At 36.7% G+C, this 26,240-nt stretch overlaps 2 protein-coding genes and 1 long non-coding RNA gene across 6 annotated transcripts in view; 2 read left to right on the forward strand and 1 right to left on the reverse strand.

The window, feature by feature from the left end:
* Positions 1 to 1,069: 1,069 nt before the first annotated feature.
* NDUFAF1 (NADH:ubiquinone oxidoreductase complex assembly factor 1) lies at positions 1,070 to 14,964 on the reverse strand. Of its 4 annotated transcripts, none has more exons than XM_034417811.3 (5): positions 14,113 to 14,964; positions 12,535 to 13,102; positions 8,193 to 8,378; positions 5,858 to 5,932; positions 1,070 to 3,572 (listed from the first exon to the last, which is right to left on the reverse strand). In XM_034417811.3, exons 2-5 carry the CDS (start codon positions 13,030 to 13,032, stop codon positions 3,432 to 3,434), a joined length of 900 nt encoding a protein of 299 aa, XP_034273702.1. In that variant the 5' UTR covers positions 13,033 to 13,102; positions 14,113 to 14,964; the 3' UTR covers positions 1,070 to 3,431. The 4 variants fall into 4 exon arrangements, with proteins under 4 accessions (XP_034273702.1, XP_034273703.1, XP_087732044.1 ...); XM_034417812.3 differs by having other exon boundaries at positions 3,152 to 3,572; positions 14,367 to 14,949; XM_087875918.1 differs by lacking the exon at positions 8,193 to 8,378 and having other exon boundaries at positions 3,152 to 3,572; positions 14,113 to 14,938.
* On the forward strand, positions 7,384 to 8,935 carry LOC117665662 (uncharacterized). Its single transcript, XR_004591426.3, has 2 exons — positions 7,384 to 7,450; positions 8,788 to 8,935. It is a non-coding gene; the product is annotated as an uncharacterized LOC117665662 (long non-coding RNA).
* The window catches only part of RTF1 (RTF1 homolog, Paf1/RNA polymerase II complex component), a 29,966-nt gene continuing 18,663 nt past the window's right edge, over positions 14,938 to 26,240 (forward strand). Inside the window, exons 1-3 of the mRNA XM_034417810.2 lie at positions 14,938 to 15,195; positions 23,042 to 23,152; positions 23,981 to 24,128. Of these exons, the coding sequence (XP_034273701.1) occupies positions 15,118 to 15,195; positions 23,042 to 23,152; positions 23,981 to 24,128 (337 nt within the window). The 5' untranslated portion in view covers positions 14,938 to 15,117. The remainder of the gene's footprint in view (positions 15,196 to 23,041; positions 23,153 to 23,980; positions 24,129 to 26,240) is intronic.

The raw sequence follows: 26,240 nt of genomic DNA on the forward strand, positions 1-26,240 counted from the left end.
GTTCATTTATTTATTGAAGCAGCACCACTGTAAATTAAATGCTGCTAAGTTCTTGTACCATAATCATAAAACAATATTTTCCTAAAGTAATTTATCCACATTACTGATGTTTGTGATTTTTTAATTTATTTTTTATTTTATATCAAATTTATATACCGCCCTTCTCCCTGAGGACTCAGGGTGGCGTACAGCCAAATAAAACATAAACTACAAATATTAAAATACTATTAAAAAGATATATATAAATTTGGCCCCGTAATTAAAAAACAATGACAACCAGTTAAAAACATTTAAAAGTGTTAAGCCAGCCCGGCTTGCTGAAAAAAGAAAGTTTTAAGGGCACGGCGGAAGGCACCGAGGCCTTAGATTCTCTTTAGCTCTGGGGGCAGTTGGTTCCAGAGGGTGGGTGCCCCCACAGAGAAGGCCCTCTGTGATAATGGATTACGTAGTTTATTCAGTTGTACTTTTTCTAATCCTTTGTATTCTAGCACACATCTGGAGCAAATCATTAGGAAAGGAGCTGAAGTCACTTATACAACAGAGGTTAAGGTGAAATTTTGGAGAGTTGTATCAAGCAGTAATCTTTTAATTGGTTGCTCATACCCAGTTTCTTCAGTGGCATTATCTAAATCAAAGTTCCTGTTCATATTAAACTCTACCTTTAAAAAATATTGGACATCAACTAACTTGATGAAAAGAATTGCCTTTTGCATTTATAGGTTTTTTTCTCCAAACATTGTGGAAATCTTTTGAAAACATAGTTTTCTCACCTTTCTGCCTCTGCTACAAAAATGTCTTCAGTTATCACACAAAGGGTTGTTTTATTTAAATGTTAATTTAATGGGAACATATCATTTTGGTATTTGAACTCCAGGTGCAACCAACGTGTTGGCTGTAGTTATAACTTCAGAAATGCTATAATATTGTTGGAGGAAAAAACATAAATAACCTGTGCTATGTTGATGACACTACCCTAATAGCCAAAAATGCAAAGGATCTGCAAGGGCTAGTAATAACAGTTGAGAAAAGTGGGATTAAAGTTAAATATAAATACGACAAACTACAGGTATTCCTTGTGTAACAACCATTTATTCAGCAATTTCCCCAACAAATAGTATTTACGTCAGGTGCTTGAAGTTAATGTCAATGCAGGAGTCATGTCATAATTTGGGCACTTACAAGCCATCATTTTTCTTACGCTGCAGGAGTGCTTCAATTCCCTCCACCTGCCTAACTCGACTCCCTCCACATTTCTGCCTGTTTGGCTGCCCAGGCTTCCAAATGATCTTAAGAGTGGCATGATTGATTTGGAGAAAAGCAGGTGTGAAGGCATTAGACGCTTTCTGAAGCTTCCTACAGCATTGTGAGAACAGCATTTGCAATTTGGAGACCGTAGATGTGGCATTATCACAAAGTTTCAGAAGACCTCAGAAACCTGATACCTAAATACAACACATAATTGGAGAATGGCACAAACACCTTTGAGGAAAAGGCCCGATGCGGCAAGCAACTGCCTTAAATAAGATAAGGCTGGGCATACTTCACTAGTGAAACATTGGAAGTCAACTTGGGTATGGCAGGGCCTACAGGGATGCTGGGGCTTTGCACTGTGGTATTAAGGTGGCTGGCCACAGTGTAGGGTTTGAGGTGGCAATCTTTGGGTCCGGTGACACAAGCTGAAGCCGAGAGGCAGTAGGCCGAAACTAAGTCCGCAGGCCTTTACTTTTGCCACCACTGCCACTGAGGACTGCTACTGTGCAGGGCAGCCATAGGTAGGTGTGAATTGAAAATGAGGCAATCCCTTTCTTTACCAAACCTTGGGGCTGGGAGAGGGAACCATGTTGGGAATGGGTTGGATTAAGTCGAGTCCTTGTCCAAGCACCAGTGAGATTTATTTATTATTCCAATTTATATACCGCCCTTCTCCCGAAGGACTCGGCGGTGTACAGCCAAAAGTAAAAGCACACAAATATAAAATTTAAAAACGATTTAAAAGCATATTAAATAATTTGGCCCAGTTATTCAAATAAAACACCTTTTGTAAAATTTTAAAAAATTAAAAAAAAATTAGGCCAGCCCGGCTTGTTGGAATAAAAACGTTTTGAGGGCACGGCGAAAGGTGCACAAGTCGGGAATCCTCCATATCCTGGGGGGCAGTTCGTTCCAGAGGGGAGGTGCCCCCACAGAGAAGGCTCTCCCTCTGGGGGTCGCCAGTCGACATTGTTTGATCGACGGCACCCGGAGGAGCCCCTCTGTGGGAGTGTACTGGCCGGTGGAAGGCTATTGGTAGCAGCAGGCAGTTTTGTAAGTACCCAGGTCCTAAGCCATGGAGCGCTCTGAAGATGGTAACCAGCACCTTGAATTGCACCCGGAAGACCACCGGAAGCCAGTGCAGCTCACGCAGGAGAGGTGTTAAATGGGAGCACCATGTCGCTCCCACAATCACCCACGCGGCCGCATTCTGGACCAGTTGGAGCCTCCGGGTGCTCTTCAAGGGGAGCCCCATGTAGAGAGCATTACAGTAGTCCAGGCGGGAAGTGATGAGGGCATGAGTGACCGTGCGCAAGGAGTCCCGGTCCAGAAAGGGACGCAACTGGCGAATCAGGCGAACCTGATAGAAGGCCCCCCCTGGCCACAGCCGTCAAATTTGATTACCAAATGGGAACAGTTCAATTCCAAGTGATGCTGTTATATGAAGTCACGCTTTTAAACTTTAGACTCGAGAATGTGGATAGACAAAGAAATAATAATGATCAATGGATCCCAAAACAAATCAGCCCAGAGTTCTTACCGGAGTCACAAATGAAGAGGCTTAAATTATCCTACTTCAGACATGTCTGAAAACCTAGCTTTCTGGAAAAGGCTCTAATGCTGGAAAAAGTGAAAGATAGGAAAATGATGAACAGCAAGGTGGATGGACTTAGTGGTAATGGATACAATTTTGGAAGATCTAAAATAGGTTAGGGATAGATCATGGAGAATATCTAGTTGCTAGACATCAAACAATTTGAGGGCAATCAATTTATTATGTACAACATTTTGATATCCATAAAATAAATTCATTTCTCCTTCAGCTAAAAGGAATTCAGTCGTTTTCTTTTGGTCAATGTAAGTCAGAAAACTACATGTTAAAAGTAGGATAGCTCAGTTCTTTTACAGATGTTCTTTATTAATTGGGGGATGGGGAGCATGTGCATATTAGTTATACTTCCCATCACCATTTAAATCCAGGTGATGGCTAAAAGGCTGCATGCTAGATGGCACTATCATAGAGTCCTTATTTTACTATGTTGATTTTTGTTGTTTTTCCATAACTGCTTATGTAGCTTGTATTCACTGATAAGTCCAGTATTCAACTGTAGCTTACTACTGAATGGCATGCAATTACAGAAATATTCTAAACTGAAAGGAACAACTGTCCTCCACTTGTTCTATTTCTTGGGATTTCTTTCATAGAGTTCATAGGCAAAATTCTCTGTATGCGATTTGTCACTGAACAATCCAATGAAGTCTATATCCAGCTGGAATGGACCATCTACTTTATCAGCCAGAGTAAGTCCCAATGTGCTGATCTGTTAAAAAAAATCACTTTGTATTATTCTCACAAAAATATTGCTAAAGTCATGCGATATTTATTTATCTCATGTCTATTAAGCCTAAATTGATGTTTTTACAACAATTTATTCAGCTACGTAGTTCTTGATTAGCAATATTCAAAACTTATTTAATTCAAGAACAGAATTCCTAGAGAACTCCAAATCCTCTTCCTCCTTTACTACCCAGATTCAGCAGTCTTTCTCCCATCAAAAATCTATGCACCTTCAAGGCTAAAAGCTCTGAAATAATGAAATAGTATAGACAGATGTGACCCAGGGAATCCAAATAATTCAGCAGGGCTGTTTTTTGTAAGCAGTAAGGCACTGCTACTTATTAAATATATCCCTGGATTCAAGCTTTGTTTTTTGTTTAATTTCCAGATAACTGTTTCATGTTATACATTAATGCATTTATAAGTCCTGGTTTGATGCAAGCTCAAAGAAGTATTTAAAACCCTTTTTACCTTACCTGCTAAAAGAAACCTCAACAAACATCTGAATAAACTTGGGTCACTTTTTAAACATGTATATTGCTTTAATCATTAAAAAATCTTAAACTTTGTGGAAATGGATTTAAGACATATAACAGTTTATAACTAAATTAGAGCAGTGTCTGCAAGAAAGCCTATCCAAATCTGGACTGCAATCCGTTAAGGACTTAGTAGAGTAAATCTCACTGAATTCAATTTACTAAATAGATTATGCATTTCATATTCATTCTTTTTTTTTTTTACATTATAGAAGAACTTTTCTTTTAGTCAAACGTGAGTTCTGGTGTAAACAGAGCAAAATCCTTTATTTACGTAAGCCATGTTTTTGGAAGTTTCCTATTGCTTTCATCCTGGGAATATCAGAGAATGCCTGGCCCAAGGTAACCCAACTGGTATCTTAACCAGGACTAGAACTCAGATTTTCCACTCTTAGTCCAACACTTAAACCATTAAATCAAACTGACTAGAATGGATTATCATATGATACATACTGCTAAGCCTTGTTGCCTTTAAACAATCAATTACACTTTATTAATTGCAAAGATCTGTCATAATTGTTACAGTAGAGAATATTATGTACTGTAGTTCAGCGTGTTTGCTGAGCTTGTTTTCCCATACCGCACTGATTTTAGGCTATGCCCTAGGTTAATAATGGAATATCTTCAGGAAAACCACAAAGAGAACACCAAGAATCCAACTATCATACTTGCTTTTAATGTTCTAGTTCAAAACACAATGAAGAATTTGATTCGCTTTCTGTCCCTGTGTTACACCAAGTATGAACAGTCAGAACGAAGCCAGAGATCGTCAGAAAAATGACAATCAGGTAATATCTTTTCACTTTAGGAGTGTTTCAATATTTAGAGCCAGTTTAATTTCATACTAGGGTACTGAAGGGACTAGCTGACTGTCTGATACATATTATACTTGATATATATCATATTTAATAAATTATGAAGAACTAATGAAGTGCCAAATGACCAGAAAGATGCAAATGTCCCTCGCAAAATAGGAAAAGAGAAGATCTAGCATTTGAACTGTAGTTCTGAAAATCTGTAATTCAAACAGTCTGACACACCTGGGAATATTCCAGAAAAAGTGATAAAGAGTTTCATTTGTAAGCACTTTGGTACTTACTAAATTAGATGAAGTTGTCAAGAACCAACCTGGTCTAACTTATTTTGTTCTTTGAGAATGCTACAGACATAAGAAACCTTGGCTTCAGCAAAATATACGATAAAAATCCTCATGATGTTGATTAACAAGCTAGTTAAGTGTGAACAGTATAATTTGTGCACAGCTGACTTGAGAAGTCTACTCAAATTGTGGTTCCTCATCAAACTGGCAAGAGTATCAAATAGAGTGTCACATGGATTATTCCTGGATAATGTATTCTTCGGTGTTTTTTGTAATGAGGTGGATGAAGAGGAAATGCTTATTACATTTCCAGACAACAAGATATTGGGTGGATACACCCTCCTGAAACTATTTAGGAAATGAATAAACACACATTTCTTCCCCAAGTGGATAATCTTCCTGGAATTGATAGAGTGAGTATAATCATTCATATATATTATTTTATTTAGTTTTTAACACTGCTTTTTTATTATAGTTAGTGTAGTCCAGTTAGTCTAGTTTAATTAGCTACCTTGATTCCTACCAGAGCAAAAAGGCAGGATATAAATCAAATTCAGTGAATAAAATAATTAAGAACTTTGATCACAGATCTTAGATGTGCATTTTCAAATAGCAAGTTTAAAAACCACTTACCCTATCTGGCCAGATTTCATACTGGCCATCCTGGATTCTCCCATGGCTTGTAAAAAAGAACTTAGAAAATGGAACCTGTTATAAAGAATTTACAGATCAGCTGAAAAATGTGAGTATTTGAATATTTCTTGCAATACATTCATTTTTCTTTCATACAGTTGTGCTCATAAGTTTACATACCCTGGCAGAATTTATGATTTCCTGGCCATTTTTCAGAGAATATGAATGATAACACGAAAACCTTTCTTTCACTCATGGTTAGTGTTTGGCTGAAGCCATTTATTATCAATCAACGGTGTTTACTCTTTTTCAATCATAATGACAACAGAAACTACCCAAATGATCCCGATCAAAAGTTTACATATCCTGGTGATTGTGGCCTGATAACATGCACACAGGTTGACACAAAGGGCTGTGAATGACTATTAAAGGTAACCATCCTCACCTGTGATCTGTTTGCATGTAATTAGTGTGTGTGTATAAAAGGTCAATGAGTTTCTGGCCTCCTGACAGACCCTTGCATCCTTCATCCAGTGCTGCACTGACGTTTCTGGATTCTGAGTCATGGGGAAAGCAAAAGAATTATCAAAGGACCTGTGGGAAAAGGTGGTTGAACTGTATAAAACGAAAGAGATATAAAAAGATATCCAAGGAATTGAGAATGCCAATCAGCAGTGTTCAAACTCTAATCAAGAAGTGGAAAATGAGGGGTTCTGTTGAAACCAAACCACAGTCAGGTAGACCAACTAAACTTTCAGCCACAACTGCCAGGAAAATTGTTCAGGATGCAAAGAAAAACCCACAAATAACTTCAGGCGAAATACAGGACTCTCTGAAAATATGTGGTGTGGCTGTTGCACGATGCACAATAAGAAGGCACTGGAAGAAAGATGGGGTGCATGGTCGAGTCGCCAGAAGAAAGCCATTACTACGCAAATGCCACAAAGTATCCCGCTTATAATACATCAAACAGCACAGACACAAGCCTCAAACTTTCTGGCACAAAGTCATTTGGAGTGATGAGACCAAAATTGAGCTTTTTGGCCACAACCATAAACGCTACATTTGGAGAGAAGTCAACAAGGCCTATGATGAAAAGTACACCATTCCTATTGTGAAACACAGAGGTGAATTGCTGATGTTTTGGGTATATGTGAGCTACAAAGGCACAGGTAATTTTGTCAGAATTGATGGCACAATGAATGCAGTATGTTATCAAAAGATGCTGGAGGACAATTTGCATTCATCAGCCCGGAAGCTGCGCATGGAACGTACTTGAACATTCCAGCATGACAATGATCCTAAACACAAGGCCAAGTCGACCTGTCATTGGCTACAGCAGAATAAAGTGAAGATTCTGGAGTGGCCATCTCAGTCTCCTGACCTCAATGTCATTGAGCCACTTTAGGGAGATCTCAAACATGCAGTTCATGCAAGATAGCCCAAGAATTTACAGGACCAGGCGGCTTTTTGCCAGGAAGAATGGGCAGCTTTACCATCTGAGAAGATAAAGAGCCTCATCCACCTATACCACAAAAGACTTCAAGCTGTCATTGATGTTAAAGGGGGCAATACACCATATTAAGAACTGGGGTATGTAAACTTGTGATCAAGGTCATTTGGGTAGTTTCTGTTGTCATTATGATTGAAAAAGAGTAAACAGTTGATTGATAATAAATGGCTTCAGCCAAACACTAACCATGAGTGAAAGAAAAGTTTTCATGTTATCATTCATATTCTCTGAAAAATGGCCAAGAAATCATAAATTCTGCCAGGGTATGTATACTTATGAACACAACTGTACATTTTACATTGTTGTTGTTTTTTGACAAAACCACAATATACTATGTATCGTTATGAACACTGACATTTCTATTCAATATACATTCATTAACATTCTTTTCTAGACTGTTTTACCACACACATTTCTTAAGTAACCCATCTCTATAACATTTAACCCATTTTTAAAAGTTTTTCCTGATATAACCAATTCTCACTTTCTTACATACAACCTTTTCACTATTTTTTGTATAGTAAATTGTCTCAATTGATTATAGTTGCAGAGGCAATTGTATGCTAGTTTTTTTAATAAAGAAAAATATTTTCAATCCAAAAGTATTACAGCATCTGGAGTAATAGAACTCTATGGGTAAGTGGCAATTTGCCATTCTCAAACTTGTACAAAAAATCCAAGTTAGGGGAAAAAAATCACATAAGAAAACAATCCTTTTTTCATGTTTCAAAAATTTAAATTCAAAGATTCTTGTTTGCCTATTTTTTCAAATATCGGAAGCTATACTTTCTATAATAGTATCAAAAAAGTCATAATTGTTACCTCGATTTCCTCCCAATATGGCCCCCCTCGAGGGAATATGAAGTAGTTATAACCATCCTTCACTGAAGTAAAGTCGTATTTGTTTGGATTGATGTTTAACATCCACGGTCTACCATCACCACGGACACGCAGATATAGACTATTAAAATTTGACCAGTCATGTAACTTTGTCCGATGAAAAGCAAGCTGCCAAAATATATACATTTACTTTTAATATTCCACCAATTATTACACTTGGCAAATTTCCCTTCTCCTTTATATGTGGCTTTCTTAATATTCTACTGTTCACTGCTGAGGTGTTTTTTTGTTCTATTAATCTGCTCTATCCTTTTCACATAACTGTCATGACAAGTGGATTTTGTCATAAACATTATTTTTTCTCAAAAAATTATTATGTAATAAGCAACTGAACAGAACCACACACACACACACCACTGCACTGACACAATTTGTATCCTCACCACCCTCGTTGAGAAAACTGTTTTCAATTATTTTTGGACAAGATACCAGAAACTATCCAAATTTCCAGGCTAATAAAATTGTGATTACAGTGCCAATTTCCACACACACTTAGACCAATATGCCTTGCTTATAGGTGACACTTGAGGATAACAGAATGCAACATTAATTCAGCAGACAGAAAAATTCTGGGGACATCTGTTCCCCAAACATCTACAGCAAGTTTGACATGTTACACTGTACAACTACTTCACAACAGATGGTAACTGAGTCTAATTTTACAAGCCGTGTCAATTTGCTTATTAATCACTATTACTGAGAAAGCAAACAAATTATCTGCACACCCCCAATGCAGTTGAAGGGTAGATAAAATGGCTACGAAGTGGGCTTTTAAAAACAAGTTAAACATTTGGGGAAAAAAACCTTTTAAAAATGTATGCTGCTCAATGAACTGTTCCTTAACATTACAGATAAAGGCAAAATTTCTCTCAAGACAAACCTGAATCCTGATGACTATTTGGGCATATTTGTAAATTTTTTCTTGGCAACAATGGGGAACTGGACTGCTGTGGGAATTTTTTTAACTTTTTTTTTTTAGATAAATTTTTTTTAAACAAAAAAAAAAATCATAAAACACATCTTTTCAAAACGAAGCTTTTGCTCTGGTCACAAATTAAAACAAATCATTAACAAATCTTATTTTCAATTAACACAACTCAATATTTTAAACAAATATTTCCCGCAAATCTATCTATATAACTATGCCATTATCCCCAAAAACCCGTTACTTAAATCTTAAATCCTAACCAATTATCAATTCATTTTTCTCTTAGATGGAGATTTTAACAATATAAATCATACAATTATATTAAACAGATTAAACATTATTATTAAACCTAACTTATGCATTTTATCTTAACTATCACTCTCAATATACACCACCTCATTTTAATTATCCCACCTTTTTTATTATCTTTGATGTTAAACCAATCATTTCTATTTCTTGACTGTTAATCACAGCATAACCCTTTGTTTTGACTGTTGAATACAGCGTATTTTTATTTTTTAGCCATTACCCAGCATGCCCTTTGTTTGGCTGTTAAACACAGCACATTGATTTTGTTTTTTTGGCCATTACACGGCATCTTCAGGTTTGTTTGGCTGTTGAACACAGCATCTCTATTTTTGTTTTTTGGCCGTTACATGGCATATTAAGTTTTGTTTTGGCTGATACCCAGCATGACCATTTGTTTGGCTGTTCAATACAGCATATTATAGGTTTTTGGCTGTTAAATACAGCATGTTCATAGTTGGTTTAACAATCTCTACTTAAACCTTTCTTTGTTGTTTCCGTCCATCTATGCATTGCTTTTCATTTAATCATATTTTTCTTTATCCTTTTTCATAGCATTCATAACATTTTAACCTTGAGACATGGATCTTGCTTAAAACATATTTTTAAGTATATTTTTAAATTCCTTTTAGCATTTTCAATTAATCATATTGACCCTTATTCTTTACCTTAACATTTTACCATTAAAACATAGCATTAAACATATCTTTACATGTATTAGTTTCATTTAACATTCTTAATTTCTATAAAAACCTCCCTTTAATTTATTACAATCATCTTTACTTTATTTTATTTTTAATCACATTATCTTCATTTCCTCGTCTGCAAACATAAATTTCCTTCCATTTTCCAAGTTTTTAATTTTATTCTCCATAAGTCCAATTAAATCTCTTTTCATATTTTTATTCTGGATATAATGTATCAAATCTCTTTCTTTTAAGGCTGTGCTTAATCCTTGTTCTATTCCTGCGCCAACATTCAAATTATTATTTGTTCAACTGCAGGAGTTCCATTGTAGATTCCTTTTCTTCACCAAAGTCCAGCTGCTTGCAGTCAGGAAAGAAAAATCCTCCTCCACAGTTCAGCATTTTTTCTTTTCTTTTCTGTAGAGCTCAAAGTTCTCATAACAAAGGAAGGTTACAAAGTTCCTCTTTACGCTAGATGGTGTCTCTCTATAATCCACATTTCCCATTAGTCATGCAAGACTCCATTTTATTTATTATATAACCATCCACTTTATTTTCTTTTAGTTAAAAAAGTATCAAATCTTTCCCCCCCCCTTAGTCCAATTCAAATTTTTAAAATGTTTAGTCCTTTTACCATATCTCTAAATCAAGTCTCTTAGTTCTGTTCCAAAATTAGTTGTTTCTCGGGTCTTTATTCTTTAAAGTTACAGTTTAAAAAATTCCCAAAGCCCCTTTGTTGCTTAGCCACTGTTTTAGGCTAGGGGTCTTCTAGTTACTAATATAGCTCCAAACGTTGTTACAAGCCTGGGGTGTTGTCACTCACCCTGTTTCAAAAGGCTCCGTTTTACTTCGCTTTCCTCCAGCACTTTTCTTGCCCAGTTGTCCCAGCTTCGTGGCAGCCGCCATGGCTGCCGCCCCCCGCCGCTGACTCACAGAGGGTTCCCTCTGACCTCTGAGGAACTTGCCTGTTCCTCTCGGTCTTCCGAGGCGCCCCTCTTCTTCCCCGATCCCTGAAGGACAGGTTTGGTCCACAGACCCATCGGCAGCGGTTCAGCAGCCGGGGTTTTCGCGGGACTCATCAGAGCCCGCTATATCCCCGACTGTCTCACTGTGACGTCAACCGGAAGTCGGAATTTTTTAAACTTTTGATTTTGTCCAAGTCCTTGGGATACCTGGCAGCCTCTGTTGATTACTACTCCTCTTTAGTGTTTCAAGATCATTGAAGTCAACTACACACTGGCATCAGATAATTTACTTAAGTTCCATTAAATGCAGTTTTATTTTTGAGCAACTACTAACAAGATTGAACAGCAAATCTCATTCTATATTACAAAAAGAACAGGTTTGGCAATTTTTGAAAAAGAAATCTGTATTTTGTGGAAAATTATAACTAACATTTTTTCAAACTTTGAGATTTTAACATAATGGCTGACTGCACTTTATTTTAAACCACATCATTCAATTACACCTAATTAATTAATGTAATTGGCTAGGTTCCTACAAAATGATAAAGACAATAACTTGTTTGAATGGGTTCACAACTCAAAGCCAATTACATTACAATAAAGCAACAATGGCTTTTTAAGTGCTTGTGGAGCAAAAATAAAATCTAATTTAATGCAATTGTGATTTAGCTATTATTAGAATGTTAGCCTGATATAATATAGATCTAACAAAAATAATGTTATAACATTTATAACAGGGGAAATTTTATTTTAAATATTTCATAAAGGTATTTTACTGTCTTAGCATACACAAGGACACTTAAATAGGGAATGTGGCACATTTTTTCCAGCTAAAGCAGCTGTTGTTAAAGCAGTTCGTGTTATCAAACAAGGGAGTAATTTGAGCATATTCTGAGGTTAATGGAGCAATTTGTAATTAATTATTTGTGAGTCAAGGATCCACTTTACAAGTCTGTGTAAAACATAATACCACAATCCATATATATATGCTTATTTAATTCCAAGTTAGTGGCTAAAATCCCATTGAGTTACGCATACTTATCCTGCAGATCTTTTTCATCCTCTTTTTTCTCCTGCAATTTCTGTAATGCTCCAAATCCCATTTTGATAATTTCACAGCCCTACAGGTTATAACTACAGATTATCTCTTGACTGCTATGCTGTTGAATGCCACTCAACAGAAGTAAGCATTAATAGCGGAGCATTACAGCCCAATATATTTAAGAATGTGGCATTACTATTATTCTGCACTTTGAAAAAATAGTATTAAAATGGGAATCATATTTTTTTAGAAGAGAATTTTGAAGTTTTTGAACTGAAAGCCAGTTTTGTCTTAAAGAATAAAACATTCTTTTAAACGTGAATATGATTGTACTCACCATTTCTGGTTTTGATACCATGGCACAATATCCACTATATTTTGTCACTCCGTCATGAGGTACAGTAGTATTGAGGTTCCCAGACACAATAGCATACTGCTTATTCTTATCTAGCTTTATAGAAATTTCACTTTTCCCTCCAATCGCTGCGTCAGAACCAAGTGCCCATTTATTTATATCTTCTTCACTACGAAATTCCCATACTACTTTTGTCTGATTAAATATAAAATCTTCCATTGGTTTTTGGTCAAACCCTTTCATAAAATCAACTACCTCTTTCTTTACAAGCCCGCATTGTGTTTTGAGTTCTTCCACTACATTCTTAAAGTTATCAATTGTCTTCCGTGGTGAAATTTTCTCAATAGATGTTCCGGGTCTCTCATAGCCACTGTACCACCTTGCATGGTGACCAGTTGCAAGGGTCCTGCACAAGCTACTTTGGCAATAGTGTTTATTTATCAAAGAGAGAAAATCCAGCATTTTGAGAAATGAAGCCATAAATGAATATTGATGAGTCGCTTCCCTTATCCAAACAAGCCGGTATCTATTTCTGATTAATGCCGTTTACCTGTTATAATACAAATAAAAAACATTTTAAAAATAAAGTTTTTAGTTTCATTTACTTTCCAAAATATACCAAGATGTATATACCTTGTTAACTGTATTACTATAAGTAACACTTTCAATAACATATGAGCTACATAAACAAAGCAGATAGCATATGACATACAGCATATTCTTTAAAAAAAATATTATTTATTGTTTTATCACAAAATAGAAACAAAAACATACATTCAACACACAACTAAACGGAAAAAAAATAGTGTACAAAAAAAGGAAAAAGTGATCAAATAAATTTAATATTTAACATGTAGGATCCACTGAAGAAAAAAACCAGCAGTAAATTCTCCTCCCCATATATATGTATGTACGTACATACGTATGTATGTGTTAAGCTAAACATACACAATATTCTTAAAACTAAAAAATGTTAGCTTTTTCATTTGGGATATCTCTACTGCAAAAAGAAATGAAAGAAAATAATTAGAGCACGATTCCCTATTAGAATCTGCACACATAACCTCAGCAATGAGAACACAATCTGGAAAATACTAATTATTTAAACAAGCCTTCATCAAACTTCTGTTTGCTTGGTAAAGACTTTATTGAGTCAAGATCAGTTTTGGTGACTATATGGTCAGGGCCACCACTTGCAAGTTTGCCACTGCCTTCTTCCATACATTTGGTTTTGCAGCCTAGCCTGCAACCCTGGGATTTTCTGCTGGTCCCCCATGCAACTATTAACCAGGTCAAATTCTGCTTGGCTTTCTGAGGCATCACCTAGGACTGACTGAGTCTTGGTGTGCCTTTTAAAAACCGTTATCTCTTCTAGAATTAGGGTCTCTGATTCAAAAGAGTTTCCATGGATGCTGAGAGACAAACCCTGAGAAGTTTCTCTTCGCTCAGAAACTCTAAGCAGAGTTTCCTAAGCTTGAAATAATTTTTTCAACATTTATTCACTCTTAAGGAACATCATTAGATAGGAAAAACCAGATAGCTGTAAACCAGTAAACTCACCGAATGGGGCAATGCACTCAGTTCGCTCCGTTTCTATCCTTCTCCGTCGTCTTGGCTTTTTGCTTCCTTAAAGTAGTAGTAAGTTCACCCCTAACTTGTAACCAATAGTTTCACGTAATTCTCATTCCCAAAAGAGTGGATTATGGTCTTTCCCAGACAATGTGTGGGTACGTTCTACCAGTGCAGACTGGGGATGATGGGTACTGTAGTTCAACCGGGAATTAACCTTTGCAAATGCGATCCCCTTCGCTCACCTTGAAATCGCCGCCGTCTTTTGGCCCGAGTTCTACGCCGCCGAGTCCAACGCTGAAAGTCGTCCGGACTCCTCAAAGGAACGACAGCCTATAACGAAGGTTCCGTTTCCTTTCCCTCGCGTAAATCAGGGCTGTAGAACACGGACATTTTCTCCTCCGACTAGAAAACCCGTGTCTTTTAATGCTTTTTAAAAGGTGGCGAAAGAGTGACGTTTCGTTTACTGATTGTTTTTTTTTTTTTAGCGTGGTCGAAGATAACTGACGTAAACGGCAACAGGGGGTTTCCAAAAATCCCATCGGGCCCTCTCCTACAACGACGGGCCTGGCCAAGCGTTTATACCGACTGTAAAATGGGTCTTAAGCTTTCACTGGTTCCAAAAAAGAAAAACAACGACATGCACCCATCTAAGGCAACCACCCCACCATTGGCCTCTCTGCCCCCGGCGACGGCTCCTTTGGGACTACAAGCACGTCTTGCCCCCCAACTGACGGGGGAACGCCCCTTAACTCCGCCTCCCCCCCCCCCCACCGACTCAGGGCCTAACGGCCAGTAGCGCTTTCTACGCCGGCCACGCCTACATCCGACGCGTCGCATGGCGCATGCTCGGTGCCCTTTGTGTCCCGGGTTGGCTGGCGGGCGGGCGGGCGAGCGGCTGGCTGGCTTTGGCAAAGGCCTGCCGCTCGAAGTGCCGCACACCGTCCGCTGGGCCCGCTGTGAGGAGGGGACGGGAGCGGCGGCGCCAGCTCCGCCATGGTGAAGAAGCGGAAAGGCCGGGTCCTCATTGACTCAGACACCGAGGACAGCGGCAGCGAGGAGAACCTGGACCAGGTGAGAGTAGTGGCCGCCGAACTGGGCCCCGGGGCTCCATCCTCGCTTTTGCCTGGATCGCTTTGGATGGGTGCCGTAGTGGTACCTACGCATCCAAACGGCTTTCGCCTCTCTCCCTCTCTCTCTGCCCGGGCTAGCGCGGAAGGGGAGTCGTGCGGGTGGCTTTACGTATATACATACATACATCAGGGTCGAGGAGAGAGAGGATTCTGGCAACAAATATGTGGCTGAGGAGATGGGAGTGAATGTTTAGGGCTTTTGAATCGCGGGGGTGTCGAGGCAGGGAAGACGAATAAGAGGTTGGAGTTAGTCGAAAAGGATCCAGTCTGGCAGGTGGCAGGATGCAGAGTATGTGGTGGCTTGGAGAGAGAGCCGTGAGGGTGAGATCTGTTTGAGCTATCCCCTAATAGCTGTGGGGATGATGGGAGATGGGAACTGTTGTAACCACTTTCTCTGTGCTGCCCTTCTTTCTCCTCCTAAGCTCTATGTCGTTTATTTTAGGTTTTATAGGTTTGGACCCATCTCTTGGTTTGCAACCTTTGCTTGAACTTACCCAGTTTCCCAATGTCTCTGCAACATTTATAGAGTTCAGGGACTATATTTCTGTTTGTAGCAAAGAAGGTTCCCCTCAGGTACCCGTGTTTCCCCGAAAATAAGACCCTGTCTTATTATTTTTTTGAACCCTGAAATAAGCGCTTGGCCTTATTGCCGTGCACTCAAAAGCCGATCGGGCTTATTATCAGGGGAATAATTTATTTTGGGGGAACAGGGTAGATTATTTTACGGTGCAAAGACTGTTGCCCTCTGTTATTTTGTTATGTAGATTATTTTACAATGCAAAGAAGGTTCCCCTCATGTAGATTATTTTACAATGCACTCCTTGCTGAATTTTTATATACTGAGATTAATTTTGTCTCTAAGCTTGCCTTTTTCAATAAGGCACCAGCGTGGGTAACATATTCTGTCATTCCTCTCTGTTAATATGCGTATTCTTCTGGGTTGATCTTTGTGTATGAAAAGCATATAATCATAGAACAGTGAGCAACTATTGTAGAAACTAGGCCAAAATCAGTAAATGATAATATACATTTTGGTTAGGAGTATCAGTTTTTGTCCATGTCTCCACTTGTATCTAACCATAGTACAAACGTGCCCACAAGGTTTTTTTTGTTCTGAGTTCCCATGACATTACTGTCACTTCAGCTCCAGATTATGAGAGAGACTGGCTTAAGTCATCCTTGGCTGTACCAGTGCTACCAAATTATTTCCCTTTTTATTTTGACACCATCCAAGGACTGCCTCAAGGTTCATAAAATCTAGGGAGCAATTCAGATGACTGGGAAAAGAGGCACAGTGGGTTTGGCAATAGAGATAACATATTTTATCCCAATAAAGTTTCCTCCTAATATCAGGGATAGGTGGAAATCATGATAATCAGCAAAGAAATTATGTTTTGTATTACTCTTGGGTTGAAAAGCAGGATTTGATTGCCACTCCTGAAGTGTATAAGTTATGGAGAGTAATATCTATTCAACAAAGAAACCAGATCTGATTGTGAAAAGTGCCTGATATCTTCTCTGTCTCCTCCTAAAACAGTTTTCCTGAGTCTAGGGCCTTCTAAATTTAACAAACTCTTATCACTACTAGTTGGCATCGGTATGGCTGTATAGACTGCAGATGATAGCAGTGCAATCTTAACATACCTGATGTATGCTAAATTGGAAAAAGCAGCAGTAGAGAAAGTTACTGATGAACTTTTCTAAATCTCGACTCCTTAGCTTTCTATCAAGAAAAGGAACTTTATAGTGGAGAAGCTGAGCATACAAAAACAGTTTCTTGCAGAGCATATTCAATAAGGAATAGGGAATAGGATAAAAAACATAAAGATTTCAAATCTCTTTTTTTCTTGGAGGTGTATTAATCATATGTTCCTGAGGTGTTATGTCTACCTTTCTTTAACTCAAATTACAAGTTTCCATTATTATTTCATTTCATCTTCAAAGTTAGAATTGTTTCTTATACTTAGTGTCACATATTTTATGGCATGCTACAAAATATTCTCAATATTAATATTCTTCATAACTTACAACACTTCTTTCAGGGAATAAGTTGAATTTGCTTCAACAGGAAGATGCCTGTTGTATGTGTTTTTCATGGATGTCAACTATTTGGAATGGGAGATGTACTGTTGGAATGATATAGCATGAGGCCAGCTAATGGTTATCTAGAAGCTTGTATCTCTGTTTAATTTATTGTAATTATGAACAATTCCTATGTTTTGTTTTTTATGTGCTCATTTGGATAGCCAATGTAGCCACCAACTTATAAGGAATCTCTTGTTCCAGCTGTTTCATCTTTTTGTTGAAGATCTATTGCTATGTTATTGGATAACATAAGGAATTTAAAATTGGTGAAAAAACCTAGACTCTTTATCGGACATAGTTTCAGATATTAACTACTGAAAAAGGCTTTGTAAAAAAGCTGTTCACAAGTAACTGCAATACCAAAATGGCCAACTCTTTCTCAAGGTTTCATGATAGTGTCTATAACAGGGGTCTTCAAACTTGGCAGCTTTAAGATTTGTGGACTTCAACTCCCAGAATTCCTCAGCCATCTATGCCGGCTGGAGAATTTTGGGAGTTGAAGTCCACAAGTCTTAAAGCTGCCAAGTTTGAAGATCTCTGGTCTATAATGTCTTGTCACTCTGGAAATTCCATAAATTTTTATATGCATTTCGCTTAATGAAAACTCTAAGATCAAGCATATCAAGTTGTTGGCAATATTCTAGAATAGATGGAGTATATTTCTCAGATTTAAAGAATTTCAGCATTTTCCAATCCTGATGGCTTCTGGTCCATTTAGATCTCACAATATTCAATCCTCCATCCACATATTTTGAACCCATAGCAGTTTCACTCTTGGGTTGATAGCTCCTAGATTTTTTTAAATAGTGAGGTATAGAAACTTACCCTCTTTCCCATTATTCTTTCCCTAGCAAAAGAAAAGAGAAAAAATGAGATCAAATATATGAAGTTCTATAGCAGACTTGGATCAGTGTATGAAGTCCAATATCTCCTAGTAATTAACACTTATTATGTAAACCAAATGATACATTATGGTCAATCCAAGTGCCTCAAGATGGTTCACAGTTTCATCTCTAAGATCAACTTTATTCTATAGAATTTGGATTATTATGGTCTCATTCTACCAGCCTATGCTGCAAGGGCTCTTAGGATATTTCAGCCATACTATGAGGCGTTCAGATAATCTGATAGTACAGGAGTGTCAAATTCGCATTGTCACATCGTCATGTGACATATTGCAACTTTTCCGTTAAAATGGGGGTGCGGATGGCCAGTGCATGAGGCATCCTGCCCACGGGCTGTGAGTTTAACACCCTGTGATAGTATATGGCTTATCAAAACAATGCCAGGGAAAGATAGTATCTAAAACAACTATTAGTAGATGGTTTCAGATCATATGTTGCTTTCATCTAAGCTGTCTTCCAGATATCGAAGACCATTTTGTATGTAGGACCACTACTTTCAGTTATTACAAATATCCCCCTACCACAAGATACATTAAAGTGTTTGTATCTGGCATTATTGCTTTACTATATAAATTTACTGCCTGCTCCAACTCCTTTTCAACAAGAATAGAGAATATTTGTACTTCTGGTGAATACTAGGTGGGCTCATGCGCTTTAGATCTGTATGAAGCAACTCTTTAAGGAATGCATTTCCACAGATTTCCACAATTGAAATTAAGTTTTCCTCTTGTCATCATATTTTGTTCTTACTTTTTCTTCTGATTATATTTATTTGTAAGTGCTTTTCTAATGGCTAATGCTGTGCTATCTTCAATTTGAGTGCAAGCATCATTTTGGGAAATACTATTACATTTTTGTAATGCTTAATCCAAACTTTTATGGAAGAGAAATAAAGACAAAGTTAATGTGTTGTACAAGATAACAGTTCATAGCTTACAATGCTGCTAATTCTTATTCAATCCAAACTACAACATGAGTTACTTTTACTTTGGAAGTTATAATTCTCTGAAAAACAATAGATTTCCAAACGTATACTGTATTCACACATCAACAAAACTAACACCTTTCTCTTTAAATATATATACTTGAAACCAATTTTACTGAATTCAATGGAAGTAATTCTATTCATAAAATGACTAGCTTACATCAAGTGCTATGTGTTGGCACTTCTTTTTACTCTTCATTTATTGAGATATCCTTCAGATAGTCTATAGTGAATCTTCCAGTTCTTTGAACTAAACTTGTGAACCAGCAAAGAGAGGGAAGGAAAGACCTATTCTGTCATAGAATAATACTACTGGTACAATTCAATTTTCTCTGATCAGTTTCGATCTATGTGCATCATTTAGGTATTATGCTAGGTTATATAGGAAATTGTACAAGTAGGAATGATTGTTTATTCTTGATGAGTTATTTTGAATTTGCCTTAATATTAGGTTTTACAGTTTAAGAATACAAATAAAAAATCTTAAGTATTCTGTCAATCATGCAAATTATAAAAATTAATTGGTAAATTTTGTTTAATAAAATAATTTTTTTCATTACAATTAAAGTGGTCTAAGCACCCTGTTATTAACACAGCTGCCTGCAATTACTGCTGGTTCGAATCTCACCAGGCTCAAGGTTGACTCAGCCTTCCATCCTTTCTAAGGTAGGTGAAATGAGGACCCAGTTTGTGGGGGCAATAAGCTGACTTTGTATAAATATACAAAAGTATGAAGGCTATTGCTTAACGCATTGTAAGCCGCCCTGAGTCTCCGGAGAAGGGCGGCATATAAATCAAATTAAAAAAAAAAAAAAGTAAAAACTAATGCAAACTTAAAAGAACAAAGCAATAAAAAACACAAAGTGCAGAAAAAAAAGAAAAGGGATGACAAGAAAAAGAAATATTTAAATAAATGACTTCCCTCTTCATCCCAACAAATATAAAACAATGTTAGTAACTTATCACCTTTTCTTAATATACAACAGATGATCTCTTCTTTCCATATCTCATCTCTTATTTGTAAACAAATATTTAAAGCCTCATCATTTGGTCCTGGTAGCAAAAGTCCATTAACTGGTAGCAAAAGTCCATTAACTGTTATTAGAGAAAGTGTATCTATTTTAACCCTGATGAAATAAACTTTATATTCTTCCTTTTACCTTTAACAGTCTTGATCTTTAACTCTTTCAAATAATGACTTAGAACTTGATTTATTTTCATTTTTTTCTTTGTCCTTTTCACAAAATCTTTCTTTTGTAAATCCAATATATAAATGTTGTCCGAGTTACACTTTTGGTTTGTTGTTTGTAATGTATATCCCTTTTAATTATATAAGGCATCGTCCAGTTTGTCATTTTTAAATCCATGTTCAAATCAAATAAAAAAAAAATCAATGTCAGTCTTGTTTGGTAAAACCTGTTCCTCTTTCAAACTATTTATTTATAATGTCCCAACACTGAGACTTCTGAGACCATTGTTACACATGTTCTTCAATACAGGTAGTCCCGGACTTACAGCAGCTCACTTAGTGACCATTCATTGTTACAACATCACAGAAAAAAGTTACTTATGACCATTTTCACACTTATAACGGTTGGAGCAACCCCATGATCATCTGATCAAAATTTGGTTGTTTGGCAAGTGATTCATATTTATGATGGTTGCAGTATCCCTGAGTATCCACCACCACCCTGAGCCAAAGGCAGTCATCTCTTTTAAAATCATGTCTTATATATAATAAAAAGACTACTACTTTTTAAGCTTCATCTGGTCCCAGTATATTTCTAACTTCCAAGCTGAAAAATGTCTTTACCCTGGAAGAACAGTTAGAGAAAGGAAAAAAATGTTTAATACTCTTTTCTCCTACTGTCAGAGAAACTCCACTAAATAATTTGTATTTATCAATTATGTGTGGCTTAATAGTTTTGTGATGGATGTTTAAATATCATACATTATTTCTGTAAAGCAGAATCTATATACAGGCCATTTCACTTCAAAAATTTTTATTTCCTTTCAACATACTTATTGCATCTGTGGTTGATTGTTTAACAGAATTTTAAAGTTGAGTGATTTTTCCCCATGTTTGTGTTTCAGTAACAAAAGCTTTAGTAAGAATTGTACCATAAATGTATTCAAAGAATGCAGGTTCTAAATCATCTCAAATTAATGTAGTTCAGTTTATTGTGAAATGTTTATAAATTCAGACCTTCTAAAAGACTTTAAATTATGAGCAAGATGTTTTAAAATGAAAAGCAATCTCAAGTATCCCAAAGCTCCAAACCGTATTTTCCAGCACCACACTTTAAGATTGTTATCAGGTTCTAGTAAAATGTTATCTTTGATTTTCGCCAAACATGCCTTTTGGTACTATGGCCAAATTGCTCTGTCTTTGCCTTTGCCTCTGGAGCCACATGTGGCTCTTTCATCCCTCTGCTGTGGCTCTCTGTCACTCAAAATATGTGTCACCACCGCCAATGCGTGACACCCACCAGCACGTGATTTGTTGAGCTTTTTGACCCATCTTTTTTTTTCGGAGTTCAAAATGTTTTTGTTGCATGCAGAAATAAAAAATTGTCTTCTCTGTAGCAGTTCATTGATTTCATAAATGCAGCCCATTATAGTTTTTTATACATTTTATACATACATGTATATGTATACATATACATAAAGGTAAAAGACAATATATGCAGTGTTATCTTCATTTTAGATGTCAAAAGGGTTTTGTGGCTCCCGGTGTTTTCTGTGGGAAACGGATCCAAATTGCTCTTTGAGTGTTTAAGGTTGCCGACCCCTGGCCTAAGTGTTCATAAGCAACTTTACTCATGCACTGATATTTGTTCTGGATAGCATAGGTTTCCTACTAGCAGAATTTATCCTGCAGATTGAATCTTACAGCTTTTTTTAATGGTAGTCTCATGCACTTTGGCACTATGGTTGAGTGTGTGTGTGGTATCTCCGAGTCATAAAATGAAATTCTGGGATTCTTACAGACTTCTTTAAGCTATTTGCATTCTGATCACAGGCTGAACTTGCTAAGATGTCCTTCCTCCCATATTCTCTCTAATGATGTTGCAATCATTTGCACGTGATCTGGGACACCTGATTCTAAGTTTAGTTATTTGACGTAGTGATAAACATAGGGATGGACTTATTTTTTTTCAAATGTGAAATTTGCCTTTATGTTTATTTAAATTATGAAATGGGCTTCATGTTAATGAAGATATAACATTTGTTATATCATTCCCTTTATCAGTATTACTGAAGTGAAGATTAAATATCTATATGTTAAAAGTGTGTTAAAAAGTTAAGAATTTCAGTGATGTGTACTTACTTTTTCCTATAACTTTCTGCATATGCCTCCCTCTCCTATCCAGAAGCTTAGTGACTTTTCCAAAGTATTTTAAAGAATTGCAGGGTAAAAAAAAGGGAATTCCCATTCATTGTGTTATCTTGGAATTTGCTCTTTGTTTTGTCAAATATTTGAATTAATCTTTAGTTATTATGATACCAATACCAAATAAAGGTAAAGGTTCCCCTCCCACGTATGTGCTAGTCATTCCTGATTCTAGGGGGCAGTGCTCATCTCCATTTCAAAGCCGAAGAGCCAGCACTGTCTGAAGACGTCTCCGTGGTTATGTGGCCGGCATGATTAAACACCAAAGGCGCACGAAACGCTGTTACCTTCCCACCAAAGGTGGTCCCTATTTTTCTATTTGCATTTTTTACGTGCTTTCAAACTACTAGGTTGGCAGAAGCTCTTCAACTTTGGAGAGAGTTCATGCTTAAGGAACTCTGCATTTGTTTTCTTCCAGGAGCTCCTGTCATTGGCCAAGCGGAAACGTGGTGATTCTGAAGAAAAGGAAGCACCTGCTAGCAAGCCTACAGCATCTTCAGACTCTGAGACTTCAGATAGTGATATTGAGGTTAGTCTGTGTTTAACTGTAAATTGAATAAAACAAAGTAATATGAATTAGTTCAGTTCTGCTGCTGAGATTATTCACATTAAATATGAAACACATTTGTGAAGGCTAAATACACTTGATACTGCATGACTTTGTGATAGTGTATATCATGAGCTGGGAAGTAGCTAATATTCCCTTGATTCCTATGGGAAAATTATCTCAAAATGGTTGCTCTTAAAACAAAGAAATCTTAAAGGGAAACTCCAACATGCAAAGATTGATTATCTAATTTATCAGGAAGTTCAATCCTATCATCTCCAATGTAAATATAATTTTCATCTCAATTTATTTATTGAAGGAAAATGATTAAGAGAAGTGTGCAATGTTGTTGGCAAACTGCAACTAATAAGCTGGCTTGTCACTATGTAGTTACCTGTAGCTAAAGTTTTGAATGACATGCTAAATTGGTAATAGTTTGAGGTTCAAGTGGAGTTTCCCAATTACAGGGAGGCAATTGCTTTTGCTCTTATAGTAAACGGTAGTAAACAGTGGTTTAGTGTTGTATCTAAATGAAGCTGTTTTCCAGTTTATAAAATACATGTTCAGTTCTTCATTTGCTTTTCTAAAAAAATAAAACAATTCTGCTTTTTATTTGTATATAGTTATAATACAATATTGTTTTTATTTTATAGCTGTGATTTTTTTTAACTCATCAAATTAAATTTTGTTCGTAGCTGTTTTATTACATATTTACATTAAAATCCAAACTTCTATACATTTAGCTTCATGAAATCTTTAAAGATACTTCAGCCTTGTCTCATAACTCCCATCTTTCCTTTTATGCTACAGTGGACAGTAGGGGGTACTAAAACCAAAAAGAAAGGAAAAGCTGCAAAAGTAGAGAAGAAGGGAGCCATGAAGAAACAGATGAATAAAGCAGCTTCATCAGGCAGCTCTGATAAAGATACCTCTCCAGAGAGTTCTGCACCAGAAGAAGGTAAGCATATTAGTGATGGGAAGAATTCATACATGGGCTGAATTTACATAGCATATTTACCCATCAGTAACTCAGTCCAATTTTCATGGTTTGTACAGTCTACTGAGCTATAACTCTACAGGTTGGGTTCAAATAAGTTTGGTTAAAGTGTGGTAAATTAGTTTGGGATTCAGGGTATCATAAGTCATGTTCTTTTGAGATTAGACTATAGATTATTTTTCTCTAGTTCAGTGGTCTTCAAATTTCAGTTGTCCAAGGAATCCTTCTCAGTATGAAAAATCAGTGAAAATCCATTAAAAATTGTTTCAGGTAATACATATTATTTGAACAAAATGTTAAAATTAATGTTACAATTATACATTTCATACAGTGTAAATAGAAATGTCATGTTGTACCCCTGGATGATTCCCACAGAATCCTTGGGTTCCTAGAGAACATAGTTTGAACACTATAGCTCTAGATAATTTATTAACCATAGGCCAGGTTGATACACCAAAAGTTAATAGAAGTCCATTTCAGGCTCTTATTAGGTTTGGCTATAAAGAAGACAGAGGAAAAGTGCTTTATGTCTTTATTCAAAAGATAATTAGTTTTATTTTCAAAGTCAATTCTAAATATTTCCTATTCATATAGGAAGCTCTTGCTTAATAACCACAATTGGGACTGACAGCTCTATTTTTAAGCAGTGTGGTCATTAAATCAAATGTGATGCAGTAGGGGTTATAGCCTCATTTCTGTCAAGGCTGTTAAATGAATGTTAAATGAATTATCCACAGTCATTAAATGAAACCTGCAATTTTATTGCCAGTTTCTTCACTGACTGCTTGTTGGCTATGACAATTACAAATGGCTATGGCATGATCATGAGATGCAACAGTTGTAAATGCCTGCCAAGTGTGAAGTGTCCAAATGATGAACACGTGAGCATGGGGATGCTACAATGGTTGTAAATGTGAGGGCTGGTTATAAAACAATGTTGTAACTTCAAATGGTTGTTAAACAGGAGAATAGTTAAGCGATGTTTACCTATATTTTTTATATCTTGGACCTCTTCCTGTTAGCTATATTCCTATATAGCTACATGCAAATAGGAATTTCTATATTGTATTTCATACCTGTAATGTCTTTCAAAGTAAAATTTTTATTTTTATATTACTTAAGTAAACCCAATATTAAGATACACGCACACACGCGCACACACACACGCCACTGTTAAGTTTAAGATAAGCACATTTGTAATAAGTACAGAAAGGGAATTTATTAGCTAAAGAGCTAATAAAAGAAAATAAAATATAGGTAAATTCAGTTTATACCAATCCTATTCATCAAATATCTTCATATTTTGTGTCCTGTCTATTCTGCCTATACCACATTGCTCAGTTTGTATATGTGCAGTACAATGCAGTCAGCCATGTGCAGATCTGTACACTGGGGAAACAAAAAAACCACTTCATAAAGGCATGGCACAACATAGAAGAACAAACCCATCAGGACTAGATTCAGCAGTCCACCTGCATTTAAAACACAAAGCTCACTCTTTTGAAGACAGCAAAGTCCACATTTTGGACAGAGAGGACCTCTGGTTTGAAAGAGGGGTCAAAGGCCATCTATGTCAAAATTGAATAGCCCTCCCTCAACAGAGAGGAGGGATAGGACATCATCTATCTCCAATCTACAACACAGTTCTTTCAACAGTTCTAAGAAGGATCCACACCCATTTGCACCACTCAGGTGATCCTGATGACACAGATAAAACCTCCAGGTGACCTTAACGACTTGCTAAAAGAATGCAAATGACCAGCTGTTTGCAAGGAATATAAATCCTTCCATACCCTATGGTTCAGTCAGAGCTGAAAAAGCTTCTTGGATGAGAAGCAAAATGTCTTCAAAGAAAAACAACCAAGTCCAGTTGCCTCTTGAAAAAGCACCTTTGGGACAAACCATGACCTAGATGACTGAGAATCTCCATAGGCATCCAGTTAATCAAGTAATCACAGTTCAGCAACGACTAAAAAGGATGCATTAAGTTTATTCTCAGTTTCAAGGTTTGTCAGCGATACATGCTGACTTCCTCACAAGCATGTGAGGCATTCTATTATTATTATTCTATGT

The sequence above is a fragment of the Pantherophis guttatus genome, chromosome 1, assembly GCF_059756535.1.
Source record: "Pantherophis guttatus breed Tessera chromosome 1, ASM5975653v1, whole genome shotgun sequence".
NCBI lineage: Eukaryota > Metazoa > Chordata > Lepidosauria > Squamata > Colubridae > Pantherophis > Pantherophis guttatus.